The 18821-nt window shown below is 60.9% G+C and overlaps 3 protein-coding genes across 3 annotated transcripts in view; 1 reads left to right on the top strand and 2 right to left on the bottom strand.

Annotated features, from left to right (window-relative positions):
• Positions 1-4746: 4746 nt before the first annotated feature.
• Positions 4747-7991, top strand: COXFA4L2 (cytochrome c oxidase hypoxia associated subunit FA4L2). Its single transcript, XM_006740063.3, has 4 exons — positions 4747-5801; positions 6182-6270; positions 7050-7110; positions 7212-7991. Exons 1-4 carry the CDS (start codon positions 5745-5747, stop codon positions 7266-7268), a joined length of 264 nt encoding a protein of 87 aa, XP_006740126.1. The 5' UTR covers positions 4747-5744; the 3' UTR covers positions 7269-7991.
• Positions 7992-8178: 187 nt separating this feature from the next.
• SHMT2 (serine hydroxymethyltransferase 2) lies at positions 8179-13205 on the bottom strand. Its single transcript, XM_006740064.3, has 12 exons — positions 13049-13205; positions 11850-12047; positions 11260-11339; positions 10889-11089; positions 10536-10617; positions 10281-10403; positions 10017-10156; positions 9490-9655; positions 9203-9302; positions 8960-9115; positions 8771-8878; positions 8179-8656 (listed from the first exon to the last, which is right to left on the bottom strand). Exons 1-12 carry the CDS (start codon positions 13079-13081, stop codon positions 8529-8531), a joined length of 1515 nt encoding a protein of 504 aa, XP_006740127.1. The 5' UTR covers positions 13082-13205; the 3' UTR covers positions 8179-8528.
• A 2519-nt stretch (positions 13206-15724) lies between these two features.
• Positions 15725-18821, bottom strand: part of NXPH4 (neurexophilin 4) — an 11169-nt gene continuing 8072 nt past the window's right edge. Inside the window, exons 2-3 of the mRNA XM_081818970.1 lie at positions 18021-18131; positions 15725-17413 (exon numbers count right to left, since the gene is read on the bottom strand). Coding sequence (XP_081675096.1) covers positions 16451-17413; positions 18021-18131 — 1074 coding nt within the window. The 3' untranslated portion in view covers positions 15725-16450. The remainder of the gene's footprint in view (positions 17414-18020; positions 18132-18821) is intronic.

The following is an 18821-nucleotide window of genomic DNA, read 5'->3' as shown; positions in this document are numbered from 1 at the left end:
GCCTGGGGTGGTCCCTGGAGTAGGGCAGGCCGAGGGTCTGGAGCTTGATGGCGGATGGGGGAGGGTCAGCCCCGCCAGTCAGGAGATCCTCTTCTGCCCGTTGTCTGCCAGGCCTGAGGTTGGCACCGCCTAGCAAGGTTGGCAGCGGGAGCCCGGGCACCATCTGCTGCTGATGGGGGGAGGGCAGAGGCTCAGCTGGGCTGGGGAAGAGAAGGGCCCGGGACGGACGCGCCCCCCTTCCTTCCAGAAGGCTGAAGTGTGGAGGGGGTAGGAAAGCACACAGGAAAACCCAATGCGGAACCGGGTTCGGTTTCCTGTTCCCTTTGCCCTTGACTGTCCCGGACGCCTGGGGGCGGCGGCGGGGTCATAAAGGAAGCCTCAGGCGGCCCCCCTGTAATCACGCTTGGGCTGGAATAGGAGCCGATCACAAGCAGTCCCCCTCCACCACCACACACAAATCCAGCCTTTTGCCCCCATCCCTCCTCGGGATATGCCTACTAAGAAAGGCGTGGTGGTGGGGGGGTGGTCGGAGGCCCGGTGCGGGGATGCTAGGACTCGGGTCGCATCTCTTCATCAAGAGATCTGAGGGACTCCAAACCAGAGCCCCTGAGATCCTCGAGAGGGCCCCCCCACAATGCAAAAGCAAAACCAATTTACTGGCTCATTGGGCGGCGATGCTGGTGTGGGGGTGCCGAGAAGCAGAGAGAGCTGCTGTTCTCCCCCCTCTACACTCGGGGGGCACCCCGCTCCCCCCCGCCTCGCGGAGCCGGCAGCTGTCCCTAATTAGAGCGGCGGTTTAATTGGATTTATCAGCAGTTAATAGGAAATTAAGCGAAGGGCCCGAGAGAGGGAGGGCGGGAGGAGCGGGGAGGCCGGCTGTGCCAAGCTGGAAGGACCGGTGCTTGGGGTGCCGGGGATGGGGACACGGGCCCAGTATCGCGATTGAGCCCCATGATCAGCGCCCTCCCCCCAGTACTTGCCCGCGGGTTGAGCCCAGGCCTGCCAGCGGAGAGCAGGACTCATAAAGGAGGCAGGAGCGTCAGCGCCCCTGTGTGAGCCCTCAACGCCCCTCACTCCCACAAACGGCCGCCTAGGTGATGGATGATGTTGCCACATGCAGCAAAGGTCATAAGTCTGAGCCAAGGAACGGACTGAATTGAAAACAGACTGGAGGAGGAGCCAGGTTACCCGGTCCAGGACACAACCTGCACCCTACCCCTCTGCAGTGCCCACTCCGCTCTTAGCAAAGAAAGTACCCCTTACAAGTGGGAAGATTGGACAGCACAGGGGAATGAGGGAGAATCCAGAGTGACTGTCCTTTCCACACCTGCCTCATGGCTGTGTGGGCAATCCTGGCAGTCCCTATGCAGCCACCAATGTCCCTCTGTGGCTCCTCACCCCTCCCCACATGCTGGGGTTGGGACCAGCTGGCTTGGCTGTTGTCAGAGTGGCCCAGGGTCTGCACCACCCACCCTGGGGGCCAAGGAAGGAAGCTAGCAGGCAGTCAAGCAGGGGAGCAGGGTCCACAGCCCCAGGCACCTCCTGTCACTAAGACCTCATTATGTGGCTAGGCTAACAAGGCCTGCTTCTAGAACCCCAGCAACCTCTCTGCCACACTCCACCACCGGAGAGCGCAGACAGCAGCTCCTGCATGTGTGTGGGTGCGAACCTCTGAATGTGTGGGGGTTGGGGGGGGGTCCCTCTGTGTCCCTGGAGATTATGGGTGTCTGTGCCTCTGGTGTGTGTTTGTGTGCGCCTGTGCCCCAAGTGTGTGAAGTGTGTATAACAGAGCACCAGGTGTTAGTGTAAGTTGGTATGTGTGCCCCGGTGTGTGTCTGTGCCCTTACGTATGTATTGGTCGGACTTGTCCCCATTCTGCCCCCCCCACCTCTATGATTTTTGTCTGGCTTAGCCCCTGAGGGTCTAGGTGAGCATACGTGCTTTGGCGTGTCTATGTGTCTGTACAATCTTCACGCCTGGGTGTGCCCCGAGTGTGGGCATTTCCGCGTGTCTTGCCTGCAGGACTGTGTACGTGTGAGAATCACGAAGAGCCGCCGGTGAGTGTGTGTTGCTCTGGCGTCTCTGCCTGCAGGTGGGTGTATCTCCGTGACAGTGCGGGGGCGTGTGCCCGGGTGTGAGCCGCGCGACAGCGTGTATCCGAATGACAGTGTGACGCACGCGCGCTCGTGTGTGCGTGTGTGTGTGTGTGAGCGCGCGCGCGTGAGCGCCTGGGTGAGTCTCCCGCACCCGCCCCTTCTCCCTATTTCTATTCCTCTCTCCTCTCCGGGCGGGCTTGGCTCCGCCGTCCGCATCATCTCCATCCATTATTGAAGAAACAGCCGCGTCCGCTCCAATCACATCAACACCCCCCGCCCCCCTCCGTTCAGCTCGCCCCGCAGCCCCTCTGGGTGCTGGGGAGTGGGGAGCCGCGGCGCGGCGGGGGCGCCGGGCGGGAGCAGGCTCCTGACCCCGTGCCCCGAGCCGGGCCAGGCCCCGGGACGCCGGGGTCCCCGGCGGAGAGTGCTTTGCATAAACAGATGGCGCGGGCGTCTTTGTCTCGCTCGTTCGCTCGCCCCGCGGCTCCCAGCTCCGCGGCTGTCTGGCTGATGCAATCATGATCATCTCTCGGAGCCTCGGGACCCGGCGCCCTTAATAGCTGCAGAGGGGGTCAGGGGCTCCGGGGCTCCCGAGCAGATGCTGGGCACTGTGTCTTCCCTCCCGGGCGCCCCCTCCACGCCCCACGGCTGCAGAGGGAAGACGGAGTCCGCGCCGAGGTGATGGGCATGTGGAGGTGACCGGGAAGTGGACCCGGGGCAGTGCCCTGAGGTGTCCCCAGGCTGGTCTTGTCGGACTGCTGCAGCCCCCCAGGGGCAGCAAGCTGGGGAATAGGAATAGAACTGGGGGATGGGAGGGGGGAGAACGAGATAAAGACAGAGACAGGCATTTGTAAAGAGAGACACAGAGGGTAGAGAGATGTAGAGGGAAGGAGAGACAAACACAGAGAGACACAGAAACAGATGCAGAGGGACAAAGCCTGGTAGAGAGGGTCGCAGAGGGAGAGACAGACACGGCCAGAATGATAAGGAACAGAGACACAGACAGACACAGAGAGACCGAGGTAGACAGCCAGGGCCGGAAGAAGAAAGAAGCAGAAAGAAGGGCAGCCAGAGACTAGGGCAGGCAGGGGCAGAGGGCAGTCTTAGGGTAGAGACCCAGCCCCGGGAGAGGGACCAGCCTGCACCTGTGGTGCCTCCCACAGCTGGCGAGGTGGCAGATCCCTCGTCCCCTCTCCGCGCTTGCCCCCGGCCCCACCTCAAACCAGAAGAAGGGAAGCTGCGGGACCCAGTGCCTTGGTGGCGGGAGTGGCAGGTACGGCAGGCGGGGCTTGGACCGACGCTCCAGGCACTGACTTAACCTGCCCAAAACTGTGGGGCGCAGAGCCTGCACGACTCGACAGGGGGCGCCCGAGGCATCTCCCCTAAGAGCTTGGGAGCAGCTCAACCTCCAGGGGGCGCCCGCGCCCACAACCCCGGCAGCCAGCTTGCTCCGCCCAGCACAGCTGCTTTTGACGAGCGGCGCCGCCAGCGCGCCGATTAGTGTCCCGGTGCGATTTAGCGTTTGGAATCTGGTCCCCACGGGACCCCCGCACGCCCCAGGCCACGCCTGATCCGCAGCTAATGACTTCTGCCGTCCCTCACGCGGCTCGGTCAGCGTGGCCTGAGTCTTTCTGATGGGAAAGTACGGGAAGGTGGGGAGAGATGGGATCCGGAACTCACGGAGTCCTGCGTCCCAGCTCGGCCCCAGAGATCACGATCCAGAGATGGGTGAGGGCTTAGAAGTAGGATCGCAGACAAGGGCTTAGGGACTGGCACCAGGCACGGGTGCAGGGTCAAGGAGCACTGGAGAGGCCAGAGCAGAAGCAATAACGTAATAAAGCGCTTGGAAAGTGGGGGCGGAGGCCCAGGGCAGGAGGAACAGCCGCGGCTCTAGGAAAGGAGCGGCGCGGAGAGTTCGGAAAGCGCTAGACCCTGGTCACCAAAAGTCACAAGAAATGGTACAAGAGCCGGGGCGAGGGCCCGAGAAGCCAAGGGGGCGCGGCACGGGGGCCAGACGTCCCTGCCTGCGTCCTGGCACCCCAGCTGTGCCATGCAGAGCCAGATGTGCAGCCCAGATGTGCAGCCCCTGGAGCTCGAGCTCCGGGATTGATTTTTAGTCCCGGAGACTGGAGGGCTGGGGGACACGAGGGCCAGGACATTCCGCTCCCCGGCCCTGGAGGTGCGAGTGCTCAGGGAGGGACGGGCTCTGCGCTGCTCCAGGTTCTGACATCCCGTCAGTCCCCCTCCTCCGCGCCCCCCCCCCCAAACGCATCGCTGCGAGTCTCTGTCTCTTTGTTCTCGCTGTGTCTCTGACACTTTATCTCATTATCCGCCGGAGGGAGGCGGAGAGCCTGGGACCCCGCAGCCTAATTACAGCCGCGCTTGTCAGCGCAGGGGGCGGGGGAGGTATCAGCGCCGGGAAAGAGGGGGTGGGGAGGCCAGGAAGGGTAGCTTCCTTCCCTCTACACCTCCCCCCCCTCAGGTCCAGTGGTGGGTGCACAACTCACCCCTGTCCCTGCCACCACAGGGCTCTGGACCGGAGGAGTGGGGGAGCTCTGCCGGATTCGCCGGCGGGGTGGGAGGGAGGAGGATGGGAGGGCGGAAGTTAGCATGGCGGTGGGGAGAGGTGGTTAGAGTAGGCTGGGTCCCTAGGACCGCAGTTCCCCAACGACGATGGCAGTGAGCCTTCCCACCCTAGCAGCATAGCCGACACCGGAGTTGGGTGCAGAAAGGGAGGCGATTGTTCTGCCCTTCTATCTCTGTGTGTCTTGTTCTCTTTCCTCCTTCACCATCTTTTCTATCTTTCCTTGACTATTTCCCTTACCCCATTCTCTTCCTCTCTATCACAGCCAGAAACAGAGAGCCTCCTTGGGTGGCTCTGGCTTCAGCCCGATGGGAGGGAGGCAGCGCAAGCAAGTCTATCAAAACCCCAAACTTCACAACTGACTTACTCGATCCTGAGCCAGGTTTAAAATACACCCAGCTCCCCTGACTTCTAAACACTATTCCAAGCCAACCACAACACAACTCAGAGAACTACCCACGACTAGAAGAGCTGGGCTGCTTCAGTGCTGTGGGTCTGTCTGTCCCTCTCCTCCTCCCACTACACTGTGTAGGGAGACAGAACTAGGGCCTTTGGGAATCTGCCAGCTCCCTGGGGATTAGCTCTAGGGCTGTGCGGGAAGTGCTTCAGATGCCCTCACTGGTCCCTGGCCCCTCCTGGTCCCACCCCTGAACCCTCCACCCCTGCACTTTGCTTGCAAGTCTCTCTGTCTGACTGCCTGTCCCGTGGTGAGTTCTTCCTGCCACCTCTGGATCCTCCCTCAATCAGTCTCTTGGTCAAAGCCTGCGTTGCCTCTCTCTCAGATCAGTTCAGAGCCCCAGGTATGAGGGTGTCCCCTGGACCAGGGTGCGGCCATCAGAAGGAGTGCAAGAGCAGAAAGCCCTCTGCTTGCCGACACTTCTCCCGCTCGGAGCTGGGAACTGCGGGGGGAAGAGATGAGTGGGGGTGGGGTGAGCCTGCTGAAGCGGGGCCCCGCTGGGCCGGGCTGGGCTGGGCTGGGCTGACCCCTCCCCAGTCGGGGGCGGGACCCCAGGAGGAGCGAAGGAGCAGAGCCGCTGGGGAGCATCAGACGGCGGAGAGGCGCTATGGCGGGAACGAATCTCGGGGCCCGCTTCTACCGGCAGATCAAGAGACATCCCGCGGTGAGTTCGGTCCCCAGAGCCACTGTATCTAACTCCTGATTCTCCCGTTTCCCTGGCGGGCCCCCAAATCGCCCAGTACCCTGCCTCTTGCCCAGTTCCCCCAGTGCTCCTAATCTTTCTCCAGCGTGCCCTCAATCTATCCCTGCAATATGCCCCGTGTCCCTTGAAGCCACCTGGGACCCGCTCGCTGTGGGATGAGGGAGACAAGGCTGGAAATGTAGTGTGGGAGGTTCCAAGTCCTCTCTCTCCCAGACTGGAGGGAGAGCCAGACCCGGGTTGGGGCGGGGGCGGGGGCGGGTGCTGGCAGAGAAAATTGTAAAGGGCGCTCGGGACTGCAGGGAGGGGGCTGACCGCTAAAGTGCCCTCCGTCTTCTCCGCAGCTCATCCCGATGATCGGCTTCATTGGCCTGGGAATGGGCAGCGCGGCGCTGTACTTGCTGAGACTCGCCCTGCGCAGCCCCGACGTCTGGTAAAGGCCGGGTCTGGGACGCAAGCAGGGGGCCCGGGTGAGGCAAGGATAGGGTAGGAACGCAAGGGCCTCTCAGGAACGGTGCGAACGGGTGGTCTTAGCAGGGATCCCCGGGCAGCGCACCTGCGTGTGCACCGCGCGGCGCCGGCCTTCCCCTCCACCCGTCCGACCCACTACTCACTCCTCGGGGCCCCAGACTCGACCCGCTTTGGGCTGCGGAACCCGCGCCGCTCCCGGCCCGGTTGCCATGGAGACGTGCTCGGCCGGCGGGCGGCCTTTGGGTACTTCCACCTCCCTGCCTGAGCGCTGGGGGTGTGGCCGGGTGAGGGGCGAGGGGCGCCTTTGGGGCTGGAGTGGCGCGGAGACTCCCAGCCCCAGCAAGGGCGGCGGGGGTGGGGAGTGGGGGCTCTCGGGCCGAGCCAGGAGCACCTCCGGCGTCGGAATTGCAGCCACATCACTGAAACCCCAGGCCCTCAGGATCTCTGCCTCATTCCCGCCGCTCTGCTCTGGGGGGTGAACCTAGGGAGGCAAGAAGCAAGCGAGAGGCCCTGGGCTGGGTTGTCAGTCTGTCACCTGGCCCCATACTGACAGTGGCGACAGCCTTCTGTTTCACTTGTCAGCACCTGCTAACTTGCCCCCACTCCTGTCAGTGTCTGGGATATAGCCCCCCCTCCAGGATAGGACGGGGGTGTTGGGTGGGGCAGAGACCCTGTCACTTTAGGCCCCAGGGTCCTAGCTTCCAGAGAGGAAACCCTTACCTTCCCCCTCCCTCTCTGTAGCTGGGACAGAAAGAACAACCCAGAGCCCTGGAACCGCCTGAGCCCCAACGACCAATACAAGGTACCTCTTCCATCTGTTCATCTTGGTCCCAGGACCACCCTCCCCACCCCCAGGCCACGAAGGGAAGTCTGGGGCACTCAGTGCCCCTTTCCCTCCTATAGTTTCTTGCAGTTTCCACTGACTATAAGAAGCTGAAGAAGGACCGGCCAGACTTCTGAGCTGGCTGGGGTGCCAGCGAGTGGTGAGCAGTAAACCACCATCAGCCAGCCAGCCAGCCGACTCATTTCTTCCACTCTCTGCCCCCTGCCCCCAGGGCGCCACTCCAGCCACCCTGCCCAGCTGCTGCTTCCACAGGCTTGGTTCCCACAGGAGGGGACACAGCTCCCCACCCCCTTCCCTTGCTCCCGCAGCGGAAGCGCCTCTGACCCTCAGCTTGAGTCCCACGCAGGGGGGTGGGGGGAGTTAGGAGAGCAGGCAGTGTGTTGACCCAAAAGGCTCAAGCCAGCCCCTCTGCCCCCCTACCCGGGCCTTGCAGGGTGTGGCCCAGGCTACGTGTTGAGCGTGGCCAACGTGAGCCAAGAGCAAGCGGAGGCCTCTCAGTGCCAAGTGACGTGGCGGGCCCCGCGTTAGGCCAGGCTCGGGCGTTAGGCCAGGCTCGGGCGCCTCGCAGGGGCGGTGCTGCTCTAGCTCGACTGGGCTCGTCGCCGGCTGCCCCGCCTGCCCTGGATGAGGCACCTTCGCCCCAGGGAAGCGCAGTGAGCGCCTCCCCGTGCCCAAGCTCACTGTTTCCCCCACTGTTTCCCGGGCCAACAGGCATCCCCTCCCGCAGCCTTGCACCTGGGCCTCCCCCTGCCATTCTGCCCCTCCCTTGCTCCCCTCAGTCCCCTGGGATCAAACAGAAGCAGCCGTGGGCAAAATACAATTTCATTTAACAAATTGAATTTGCTGCGCCTGCTAATCACGTCTGGTGTCGGCTCTGATCAGAGACAGAGAAAGGAGGCTGCGGCCCCCGGGGGTGGGGGGAGGGGGGGTCCTGGTGGTGGTGGTGGTGGGAGGGAGGGAGGAACACGTTGAGGGAGACAAGTCACCACCTGGCCCAGGGGACCCCTCCCACAGTGAAAGGAGAGCTCAAGGCAGGATAGCATTTTATTAGATAAAAACAGAAGGGTGGGTGCCTACCTACCCCTTCCTCTGGCTCACAAGGGCAACTCCCCCTCTCTTCAAGTAAGAGCAAGGAGTCCGTGACACGGAGATAATGGGAGAGCTCAGGGCAAAAAGCCCCAGGCCTCCTCCTTCTAAGTCTAGTTACAAAAAGAAATCTTCTCAGCTACAAAGTCCAGGATATAGCTGGGTCTTTCCCAAGGTAAGAGCCCTTCCCTCCTCCAGCAAAAAATTGAAAGATAGCTCTCCTCTCCATTGGCCCCGGGAGACAGAAGGAGAATAAACTTCAGTCTGTGGGCCTCATTTCCTAAGGGCCCTCAGCGCTCATCAAAACCAGGCATGGGGAAGGCCCTGGCAAACTGCTCCACCCGTTGCCTGAGGTCGGCCAGCCGATGACTTGTTTCTGGGTCCTTGAGCAGGAAGGATTTGAAATCCTGGAGTTTGGCTAGAGGGGGATGAGGAAAAGAGCGGTCAGAACTCCAGAGAAGGCAGTTAGATCACACAGTGGGGGAGGGATGGATAGCGTATGGCTGGCCCAGCCAGGGTCTTGCCCACTCACCAGTCTTGCTCTTCACCTCCAAGCCAATGTTGACACCTTCATCTATAAAGTTCACAACTCTCCGGAAGTCATCCTCACGGAACTGTCGAGAGGTCAAGGCTGGGGCCCCTGGGAGAGAGGCAGAAGAGGATCAGCACAATCCAAGCCTACCTGGCAGCCATCCTGCCTTCCTCAAACCCCAGGTCTCACCGAGCCGCAGGCCCCCGGGTGTGATGGCACTTCGGTCTCCAGGACAGGTGTTCTTGTTGGCTGTGATGGAGACCAGTTCCAGCACCCGCTCAGCCCGAGCTCCATCCAGGCCCTTGGGCCGCAGATCCACTAGCACTAGGTGGTTGTCGGTGCCACCTGAGGGGAGGGACAGTCAGCAGGCAGGGGTGAGTTCTAGGCCTCTGTCTGAGGCTACAGAGGCTCTCACCCACCCCTCTGGCTCACCAGACACGAGTGAGTAGCCTCGCTCTAGCAGGGCATCAGCCATGGCCCGAGCATTCTTCAGAACCTGCAGGGCGTACTCCCGGAACATGGGGGTGCAGGCCTGGAGATGAGACAGTAGCACCTGGGACCCCAAGTGCCACCCCCTCTGCCTTTCCCCCTCCAGCACAGTTGTGACTCCAGGCTTGACCCCACCCAGACACTTCTCTTCTGTCAGCTCTGATTCATTTAGCAAGGAGCAGGGTCTAAGGCCCCAGGCCAATGCCCCCCTCAAGAGTCGGCTCCCCAACCTGCTTTAGGGCCACAGCCACGGCAGCAATGGCATGGTTGTGGGGGCCCCCCTGCAGGGATGGGAACACAGCAAAGTTGATTCGGTCCTCAAATGTGTAAGGGATCTCCCGGCCAGTCTTGGGATCCACAGCCCGCGTCCCCTTCCGGTAGAAGATGAGTCCTGACCTACGTGGGAAGTGGGTGATTAGAATCTAAGCTGAGAAGAAAGGACGAGGGGTTGGGAAAGCAGGGGAAGCTGGCTGGCCTGGGCCCCCTGTGCTCTTGGGAGTCTACCTCAGTCAGGCCGGTGTGCAGGACTCCAGTGGTCAAGGAGAGCAGCCTTTCAGTCCCACCCCCAAATCCCCTAGCAGGGAACTGCCACCATGGGCAAGACAAGGAGACAAGACAAGGAGAGCCATCACAGCCTGGGCAGAAGTCTTCAGGGTTTCAGGTGGGAACGAACTCCTCTCAGATGCAGCCCAACCATGCCCCTGGAATAGGGCGTGAAGGCAGGGAAAGACAAGGCCTGACTTCAGGGGAGCCTGACCTGGCCCCTCGAAGGGTCTTGTGAGTGGTGGTGGTGACGACATCCGCATGCTTGAAAGGTGAGGGGATCACCTTGGCAGCCACCAGGCCACTGATGTGGGCCATGTCTGCCAGGAGGTGCGCCTTGACCTCATCACACACCTGGGCAGGTACAGAGACAGGCCTTAGCCTGGGGAGGGCCACACAGGCCTCCCCAAGGCTGCTCCCCTTCCCAAATCGCCCCATCCCCCCCGGCAAGTGGCCGGCACACCAGCCCCCCACCAACCTCTCTCATGCGGGCATAGTCAATGAGGCGCGCGTAGGCACTGGTACCAGCTATAATGAGCCGTGGGCGGAAAAGTCGGGCAGTCAGTGCCAGCTGGTCGTAGTCGATGAGGCCGGTTTTGGGCTGGGTGGACAAACGAAAAGCTGAAGCCCTGAGAAGGAAGCAGGGCAGCTCGCTCTCCTGACCCTGGAGGGTGCCCAGGACTCCAGCCCCTCACCGTCCCCAGCAGAGGACCGCCAGGGCCCCAGCACTCACATTTAGCTTATAGGGCATGGACTCAAAGAAGATGGACGTGGCTGAGACCCGCTTGACATCAGACATGTAGCCGTGAGTAAGACTGGCAGCAGATGAGAGAGAAAAGAGAGCTTCAGAAACGAGTAACTCCCTGACTTCACCACACCCTTCCCGCCCAGCTCCAAAGGCCCCTGTCCCTGGAACGCTGCTCCTCGTATACACAAGCCTCTGCCTGGTCCGTTCCACGGTGAACACTGGCGACTGGGCTCTTCTCATCCTCATCCACTGACTTGCAGGGCAGGGCGCACGGGAGGTGTTCAATAACAATGCCCATCCTGCCCACCAAACCCATCACCCACCCCATCCATACTCACTGGCCCCCATCGGGCAAGTCCAGCCCCATAATTCGGTCATGAGGCTGCAGAAGGGCTGTGTAGGCAGCCAGATTAGCCGGAGAGCCTGAGTATGGCTGGACATTGACTCCCCACTGCGCAGGATCCAGGTCAAAGGCCTCCAAGGCCCGCTGCTGACACAGCAGCTCAATTTCATCCACTACCTCTGCTCCTCCATAATATCTGCCATGAGATGGGGGTGTATCAGGGCACACAAAAAGGGTTCCAGTATCCCCCACAACCAGCAGCAAAGGCCACTCCTCTATACACACTGGGAGGGTACAGGCAGGTGTCCCCCACGGGGAGCAGCATTCCTGAGGCTGCCTTCCAGCCCTCTGGTGCCTAGCCCTCACCTCTTGCCAGGATAACCCTCCGAGTACTTGTTGTTGAGACAGGACCCCAGGGCCTCCAGCGCTGCTCGGCTGCAGAAGTTCTGGGTGAGGGGGGAACGGTGGGGTTAATGTCAAAAGGCACTGAGCCCCTTTCCCTGGAGCCCCCCACAGCCCCTCCCTGCCAGAGCCCCAGGCTGCAGGGAGGAGCTGGGCTCTACAGAAAGCTCTGGTCATTCAGCGTTCCTTGTCAGGCCTGAAGAAAGGCCAGAGGAAGCATCCTGAGAAACCCAGCTGCCATGACAGGTGTCCCCAGCAAGACCACCTGTCCACTCGAACCTATGCTTCCAGGCTCCTCCTTCCTCTTGGGAAGGGGAAGGGACCAGACTAGATGACAGGGGCCCCGGAAAGCTTTGGAAGCTCTCTAATGTCCCCATCCCATAATCCAGACTGGCCCTGCCTCTTCTTCAGAGGACAGTAAGAAGAGAAGGAAATAAGGCCCAGCAAGAAGGCCCTGAGTCTGCAAGGGAAATGTGGAGAAACAGCAGTACAATGACCTGTTACTTCTTGCACCCACGGTGGCCCATGTCGTGGCCCCTCTCCCCAAGCCCCACCTCTGAGGCAATGAGCTCCAGGCCACGACACTGCCTGTCCTTCTCCCTCTGCAGCAGCTCCCACATCTCAGGGTCACTGTCTGACAGACTCTCCTGGCCTGTCCAGCCGCTGGTTGCTTCTCCAGTCTGGGTCTGGGCCACCTCACTGTGCTGGCACCGGATGGCCCTCCTGACCAGCTGACCACATCTCTGCAGAGGCTAGGAGAGGAAAAACCAGAGTCAAATAAAAAGCACCCAGTCTCCCAACAACCCTCAACCATGCTTATCAGGCTTTCTGGCTCCAAACCTAGCAGCCAGTGGTCGAGCCAGCCTTTTCCAATTCTCACCACCCCCACCTCCGCCTTCAAATGCCAGTTCCAGAGCCAAGGTCGAGATCAATGTCCAGGGGGTGGTTCTGATTTGGTCCATTTACCTCACCTCAGAATTTCCCTCCACCTCGGCCCATGAACCACTCTGCAAAGCCATAGGGCAAAGTTTGTCCTCCAGAAGCCTATGTCTCTGGAGCTCAGGGGCAGTCTACTGAGGTTCCAGAACCTCCCCAACCCACAGGAACAAAAGGATCTTCCTGCAGGGCCTCCATGGCAGTCAGGGGGTTGGAGGCTGAGTTGGCAAGGATTCAGGCAATAGGCTGTAGGGGTAGTTTCCAGAGCAATGGAGGTGGCAGAGAAGACCATTAGCAGTCTCTGGGGAAAGGGGGATGGTGGTGGTGGGTGGTGGGGAGCCTGCTGGCAGGGAAGCCAGAACCCATATCCTGCCCTCTGTGCCCCCCAACTCTTCCCATGTCCTTCCAGCCCACAGTGCCAAGGGACGCCTGATGTAAGTAGTGGGGCCGCGTTGCATCATCTGCACGGCTCAGAGCTGGCAGGAAAGACTCGGCTCGCAGGTCCGGTCCAGGAAACCGGCTTGTTCATCAGGGTCCACGGGGCATCTGGTGCACTTCTCTCCTTAAAGCCACGTGAAATGGGTGGTCGCAGGCCCTCGGGCGTCTGGTTGCCGGAATGGGGAGGGGCCCCAGGTGCTCCGCGGGCACTGGGGGTGGAGGGGTTCTCAAGGATTCCCTAGTTGCAAGTCCGCTCCCCGAGGACCAAAACCACGTGCGTGGAAAAGCCAGGAGAACCCCAGAGTTTGTGAATGGGAACTGAAGTAGGAGGGGAGCTCGCTTTCTATTGGTCACCCAATCTCCGAAGCCCCATTCTTACCCGAGTCGCCCAGAGCAAAGAGAAGGGCAGCATCGCAACCCGAGGTCGCAGGATGTCCAGCCACCAACTCTGGCCGGGGGAAGCAAAGGGTAGGAAGAAGACTGATCCGAGAGCGCGTGCGCGAGAACGGCCCGAGAAACCACCGGATTAAGGGGAGGGACCTACGCATGCGTGAGGTGGGCCCTTTATGGTCTCTTGGGAATTGTAGTTTTTTTTTCCCCCCCTTCCTCTTCCGCTTCAGTTCATCTGTAGCTCATGGTCAGACAGAAGCTCCTTGCCTGAAAGAAAAGAGATCCAGTTCTGCACCACCTCCTCATTGTCCCGAAGCTTAGTGGGTTTTCCCCCCACTGTTGTCCAAACAACAGCCATTTACTGGGTGCCTACTGAATGCCTAGCATTATTAGGCTCTGAAAATATAAAGACTCCTCTTCGAGCTAGAGAGCCTTGGTGCACCGGAAAGCCCTCTGGCTTGGAAGGGTGAGACCTGAGTTCAAGTTCCACCTCTGGGACAAACTAGCAAATTAGCCTATCTGCCCCTCAGTTTCCTCACTTGTAATTCAAAAATAACATGTAGTGAGGATTAAGTGAGATTTTGTGTGTAAACATGCTCTGGGATGGATCACCCTCCCCTGATCCTCTGACTACTCCAAGGTTATCTCCTTCTCCTGCGATATCCTGGAGATGAGTGAGGTGCCCCCTTCCTGTTGTTGCACTTTTGCTACCTGTTCACCTCTTGCTGCTCCAGCAGTCAGTGAGCTCTCTTTATATGCCTGGGGCTCTAGATCCTTGGAACCGCACAGGATCTTCCTTTTAGCCTGACTTCGTCTGGACTCATCCTTTGGGAGAGGGACTCACTGACCCCTCTAGAAGTAGGTCCCAAAACCTCGGTATCAGAATTGGCTGGGAAATGTAGTATAAATATATGAGTGTGAGGCTTCTCTTCAGAGGTTCTAATTCAATGGATCTTAATGAGTAGACATTTGCCCACTCATGGTGACAGTGAAACCTCTCAGTGATTCTAATAAGCAGTGATTTTGAGAACCATTGCCTTACTTAGCAAAATTACACATTCATTCATTCATTCATTCACTCATTCATTCAACAGACGTGTTGAGCTCCTACTCTGTGCCAGACATGGCCTAGCCTTGGAGATATAAGAATAGATCACTGACTGCTGGGACATCAGGTAACAAAATGCAACAAGCGCAGTTATGGGCAGGGGCAACTCAGCTCCCAGAAGTCCAGATGTCCCAGGGGGAAGGGGTGGGGGAGGAGGAGAAGAGGATGGCTGTAAAGGAGGCAGTTTGTGAGTCAGAGGAAGAGAAGGACAATCCATCACAAAACACGTTCAAATGAAAAGTCTCATTTAATCTCCAGGACATGCTATTTTATCATTGCCTTACAAGTGAGGAAACTGAGGCCCAGATAGGCTAACCTGCTAATTCTAAACATTCCCACTTGGCTCTCATACCAGGCCTCAGAAGTCCTGGCTTAGCTCTAACCTCCTTCCCTCCTACTCTAGCCTCAGGTGTTCTCAGGTCTTTCCAGCAATGGGCTCTCTTTGGGGGTTCTTCTCCTTCCTCCAATCTCTGACCTACAACCACCTCCCACCTCCCTCTTCCTTTCAGCTTGATCTTGTTATTCAGCCACCCACCCATCCATCCATCCATCCATCCATCCATCCATCCATGATTTATTTTCCCCTCAACGACTTTTCACTTCCAGGCATATTTAGATCAGACTCACCTCTGACTCAGTTTCCTGCTAGAACCAGTGGGCAATTCCCTGGAGAGTCCTGCACTCTCTGAGTTGGTATCTTGGCCCAGGACTCAAGGAGAAGGAGGGCAGAAGACGAGGTGTCGAGGTGTCGTTCTGTGCCTCAGCTTGTCCCTATCCCCTCCCTCGCCCCAGTCAGGGGTCCCCAGGGGAGGGGGGCGGCTGAGCTTGAGAACTGCTAATGAAGCCGCAGCCAATTAACGCCCGGGCCAGAGTTGGGGGCGGATAAAATTAGCAGCGGCGGCGGCAGGAGGGAGCTGCAGGGGCGGGGCGGGGAGGGTGGGCAGCTGGCTGAAGGGGGCCTCGTTTGCAGGCGGCGAGCGGCGGCGACGCGGCCCGGCTCTCCAAACTCGCGCTCGTCCCTTCCCCCACCCCCTCGTCTCTGGCCTCCCTCCCTCTCTCAGCCGTCTGCAAACTCAGCGCCCACGAAATTAGGAAGGAAAAGGAAGATCGATGACTCCAGATGCCGCAAACACCGTTCCCCCTCCCCCCCACCTGCCGCCTCCCGCCAGCCCCTCGGAGCTTAGCAGGTTGTCAGCGCTCTGCCTACGCTGTCCCTGCAACTCCATCCCATTTCAAGGCCTTATACCTCCTCCCCCAAGTCGTGTCAACTGTCCGCTGGTAGTCCCCTCTCAGGTCTCATCCCCACTCGATCTGCTGCTGCTTCACCTCGCCCACCTCGGGGAGAAAATCCCCATCTCAGTCAGAGCTCCTACCGCAAGGGTAGCCCTCGTCTCTCCCTGATCTGGTCCTGGATGACCTCCAAGGTGTTAGCTCCCTCAATATTTGCCTCAGTTCCCACGAGCCGCCGAGGGAGGAGGCCCTGGCCAGGTCTCTGCCACCCTTAAACCCACAGCACCACCCCCTTCCCTACGAAAGTCTCTCACGCAGACACGTATTGGATTTCACTTTATTTTGTTCCCTTTCCCGTCTGTTTTGGCGTAGAAAAATATCACCAAGAGGAAGCAGCCGGAAAGGGGCAGGTGGAGCAGGACTGCAGGGACGAGAGGGAGGCGGGCATAGAGGGCAGGCGCCCAGTCGATCGCCTAGGCCCAGGAGTTCTGCTTCCGCTACCCTAATTAGGGTTTCGGGGAAAGGCGGACAGGCATACCGGCAGGCAGAAGGGGTCGGGGACAGGCCGCAGTTTATAGGCCTCACAGTCTTTACGTGGGGACAGGGTGGAACAGGAGGACAAGCGCCTGGGGGTAAGAAAGGGTGCGACAAGGGTGCCAGGCCAGGCGTCATTAAAGATGCGGACAAAGGGAATGCCCAGCCCAGCGCCTGCGGCATGAGGGGGGACCCACGGCAGACGTGAGGGACGCTGGGACCGCCTCCAAGCCCCGCCTATTCTAGGCCTGCGCTCTTGCCTCTTCACTTTGGGAGGCAGCGGAGGGGGCTACCTCTCCCCCCCACCCCCGCCGCCCCACTGCCTCGTGGGCACTCCCCATGAGGAAAGGGTGGACCTACGCGGCTGATGGCTGATGGTCCCCGGGAGGGCTGTTCCTTTCGCCCTCGGAATGGAAGGGGTGGACGCGGCCACAGGAGCTGCGGGGCACAGGGAGGGGTCCCACTTAGGGAGGCCGGGATTTGGCGGGAAGCTTAGGGCCCAGGCGAGGGCGAGGCGCGCTACCCAAAGTAAGGGTGCTCACTCTGGAAGTTATAGTCTGGGCACACCTTCTGCACCAGTTTGTAGTCAAAGCTGAGGAAGGAGACGAAGATGCAGATGACTTTGAAGGGCTTGGCGCAGAGCCAGGCGGCATGGCTCTGCGTGTGCTCGGTGAAGCACACCTGCGACGGGTCGTACAGGCACGGGCGGTGCTTGCGCGCGCGGTTTGTCTTCTCATACTCCACGTGGCAGTTGAAAGCGCGAGACTCTTTGGCCCCGGGCACTCCCAGCGCGCCCCCGAATGGGCCCGCCAGCGCGCCCCCGAGGGTACCCCCTAGCCCGGGTCCCGCGGCCGCTATCCCCAGCGGGGGCCCCAGCCCGGGGAGCACCCCTTCCAGGGCCAGCGTAGACTGCAGCGGGTGGGGAGCCGGCCCGGGCAGCCAGACGCCCCCAAACTCGACACGTTTGGAGGGCGGCACGATACTGACGCTGAGGTTGCCCAGGCTAGACGAGTTGTGGCGGAAGTACACGCTGAAGGTACCGTTCACGTGGTCCACGATCTTGCCGGTCACCAGCAGCGAGAACTTGAGCGTGTGTACCCGGAAGTAGAAGTCCCCCCAGCCAAAGATCTTTTTGGCGCGGGCCGCTTTGATAGACGGCTTCCTCTTGGTGCGCCGCGCAGGCAGCGCCCCCGCCCGGGCCAGCGCCCGGGTGTGATTAGCCGGCCAGGCCCAGCTCCAGGCGCCTGCGGTGCCCAGGCCGTGGGAAGCCCTCGGCACCGCGAGCTGTTGGCCAGGGGCGCCCCCTCTGGCCGCGGCGGGGCGCAGCACCAGGTACTGCGGCCTCCCGGACTCCGGAATCTGGGCACTGACGACCTGTGGACGGAGAAAGAGCAGAAAAGAGAGGCGCTGGAGTTGTCCTTGGCCATCCCAGGGCCCTACCCCCCCCACCCCCACCCCCCGGCCAGCCCCTTTCCCCAGCCGCTAGGAGCCCAAAGGGAACTGGGCAGTCCACAGTCAGTGGTTCCGGGAGCGTGTACTGGTGCAGGCCGGCAGCCCTTCAGCCCTCTGTGCTCTTGGCCAAGTCACCGACCAGTACTCAGTTTCTCCATCTGTGAAATGACACTGAGAATCCATGTGTTCTCAGAGAACTCCGACGCGAGCTGAGAAAGGCAAAAAAGCCAAAGCCCGCGAGGGTAGAGTAGGGAGCCGAGCTGTGGACGCGGTCTGCGTCTCCCCTGGCCTGGAACCTGCTTGGTTCCGAGTAATGATGGACCAGGGAGGAGGTGGACTCAGGCAGTCCAGGCCATGACCGCTGTCAACATCCCAGCATCAGGAAAGAAGTGACCTCCCAACACCTCTGCCCAGACTAAAGCCCCCACGCAGGCCTCAGCCTCCACTCCCTTGCGGGGAGGGGCCCGGGAAACCGATTGAACTAAGAGCCCTGGAGAGTCTCGGCGCTGTGGGTTGAGGCTGGGGGGCTCCGCGGGCACCCCTCTCCGCCTCCGGCACTCTTACTGTGGGGGAGGCCAACTAGTGGTCCTTCCCGGGGCTTGGAGGGGGCCGGAGGACCAACCTCGCCCGCCCTCACCCGTCTCTCCGGCTGTCTCAGGTGGCGGCCGATCTGGGAGACAGCGCGGGCGCGAGTACAAGATGGATCGAGAGGCGGGAGCGGCCGGGCCAGGCCCCGGCCATCAATTATCTGGGGCGGGGGGGGTGGGGCGGGGGGGGGGGTGGCCGGGAGGGAAGGAGACGTGTGAGAGCCAGAGGAAGAAATATGGAGATGCCGCTCCAGCGAGGGGGGCGGGAGGGAGAGGAGCCGCCGTGTCAGAGTGTGTCAGGCAGACTGTTAGCTGTGGCCGGCTGGCGTGGCCCTTGCTGCCCAGGTTCAGACTGTCGGGGCGGGGGGGGCGCGTGTGTCAGCCTGGGTGCTGGTGTTTCTGTCAGCCCGGGCTTGGTTGTGTGTGTGTGTGTGCGCCTGGAGTGACGGTGTGTGTGAGAGCGTGTGCACGTGCACGCTCACCATGTGTCTCAACCTATGGTTATGGGTGAGCATGTCTGCTGGAGGGGCTGCGCACGGTGGTCTGAGGGGCCTGTGTGTGTGTCTGCCTGTGGTGCTGACTGTTGTGTCAGTCTGTCGGGGCTGTGTAGATGCGCCTGGGTTGTGCGTGCACCTGGGTTGTGAGTGCGCCTGGGTTGTGCGTGTGCCCGGGTTGTGTATGCGCCGGGTTGTGCGTGCGCCCGGGTTGTGCGTGCGCCCGGGTTGTGCGCGCGCCCGGGTTGTGCGTGCGCCCGGATTGTGCGTGTGCCCGGGTTGTGCGTGTGCCCGGGTTGTGCGCGTGCCCGGGTTGTGCGTGCGCCCGGGTTGTGCGTGCGCCCGGATTGTGCGTGT

Source organism: Leptonychotes weddellii, chromosome 5 (genome assembly GCF_054177405.1).
Source record: "Leptonychotes weddellii isolate Sample4059 chromosome 5, ASM5417740v2, whole genome shotgun sequence".
NCBI classification, from domain to species: Eukaryota; Metazoa; Chordata; class Mammalia; order Carnivora; family Phocidae; genus Leptonychotes; species Leptonychotes weddellii.
The sequence above is the reverse complement of the archived record's forward strand: the minus strand, read 5'-3'. Positions and strand labels throughout refer to the sequence as shown.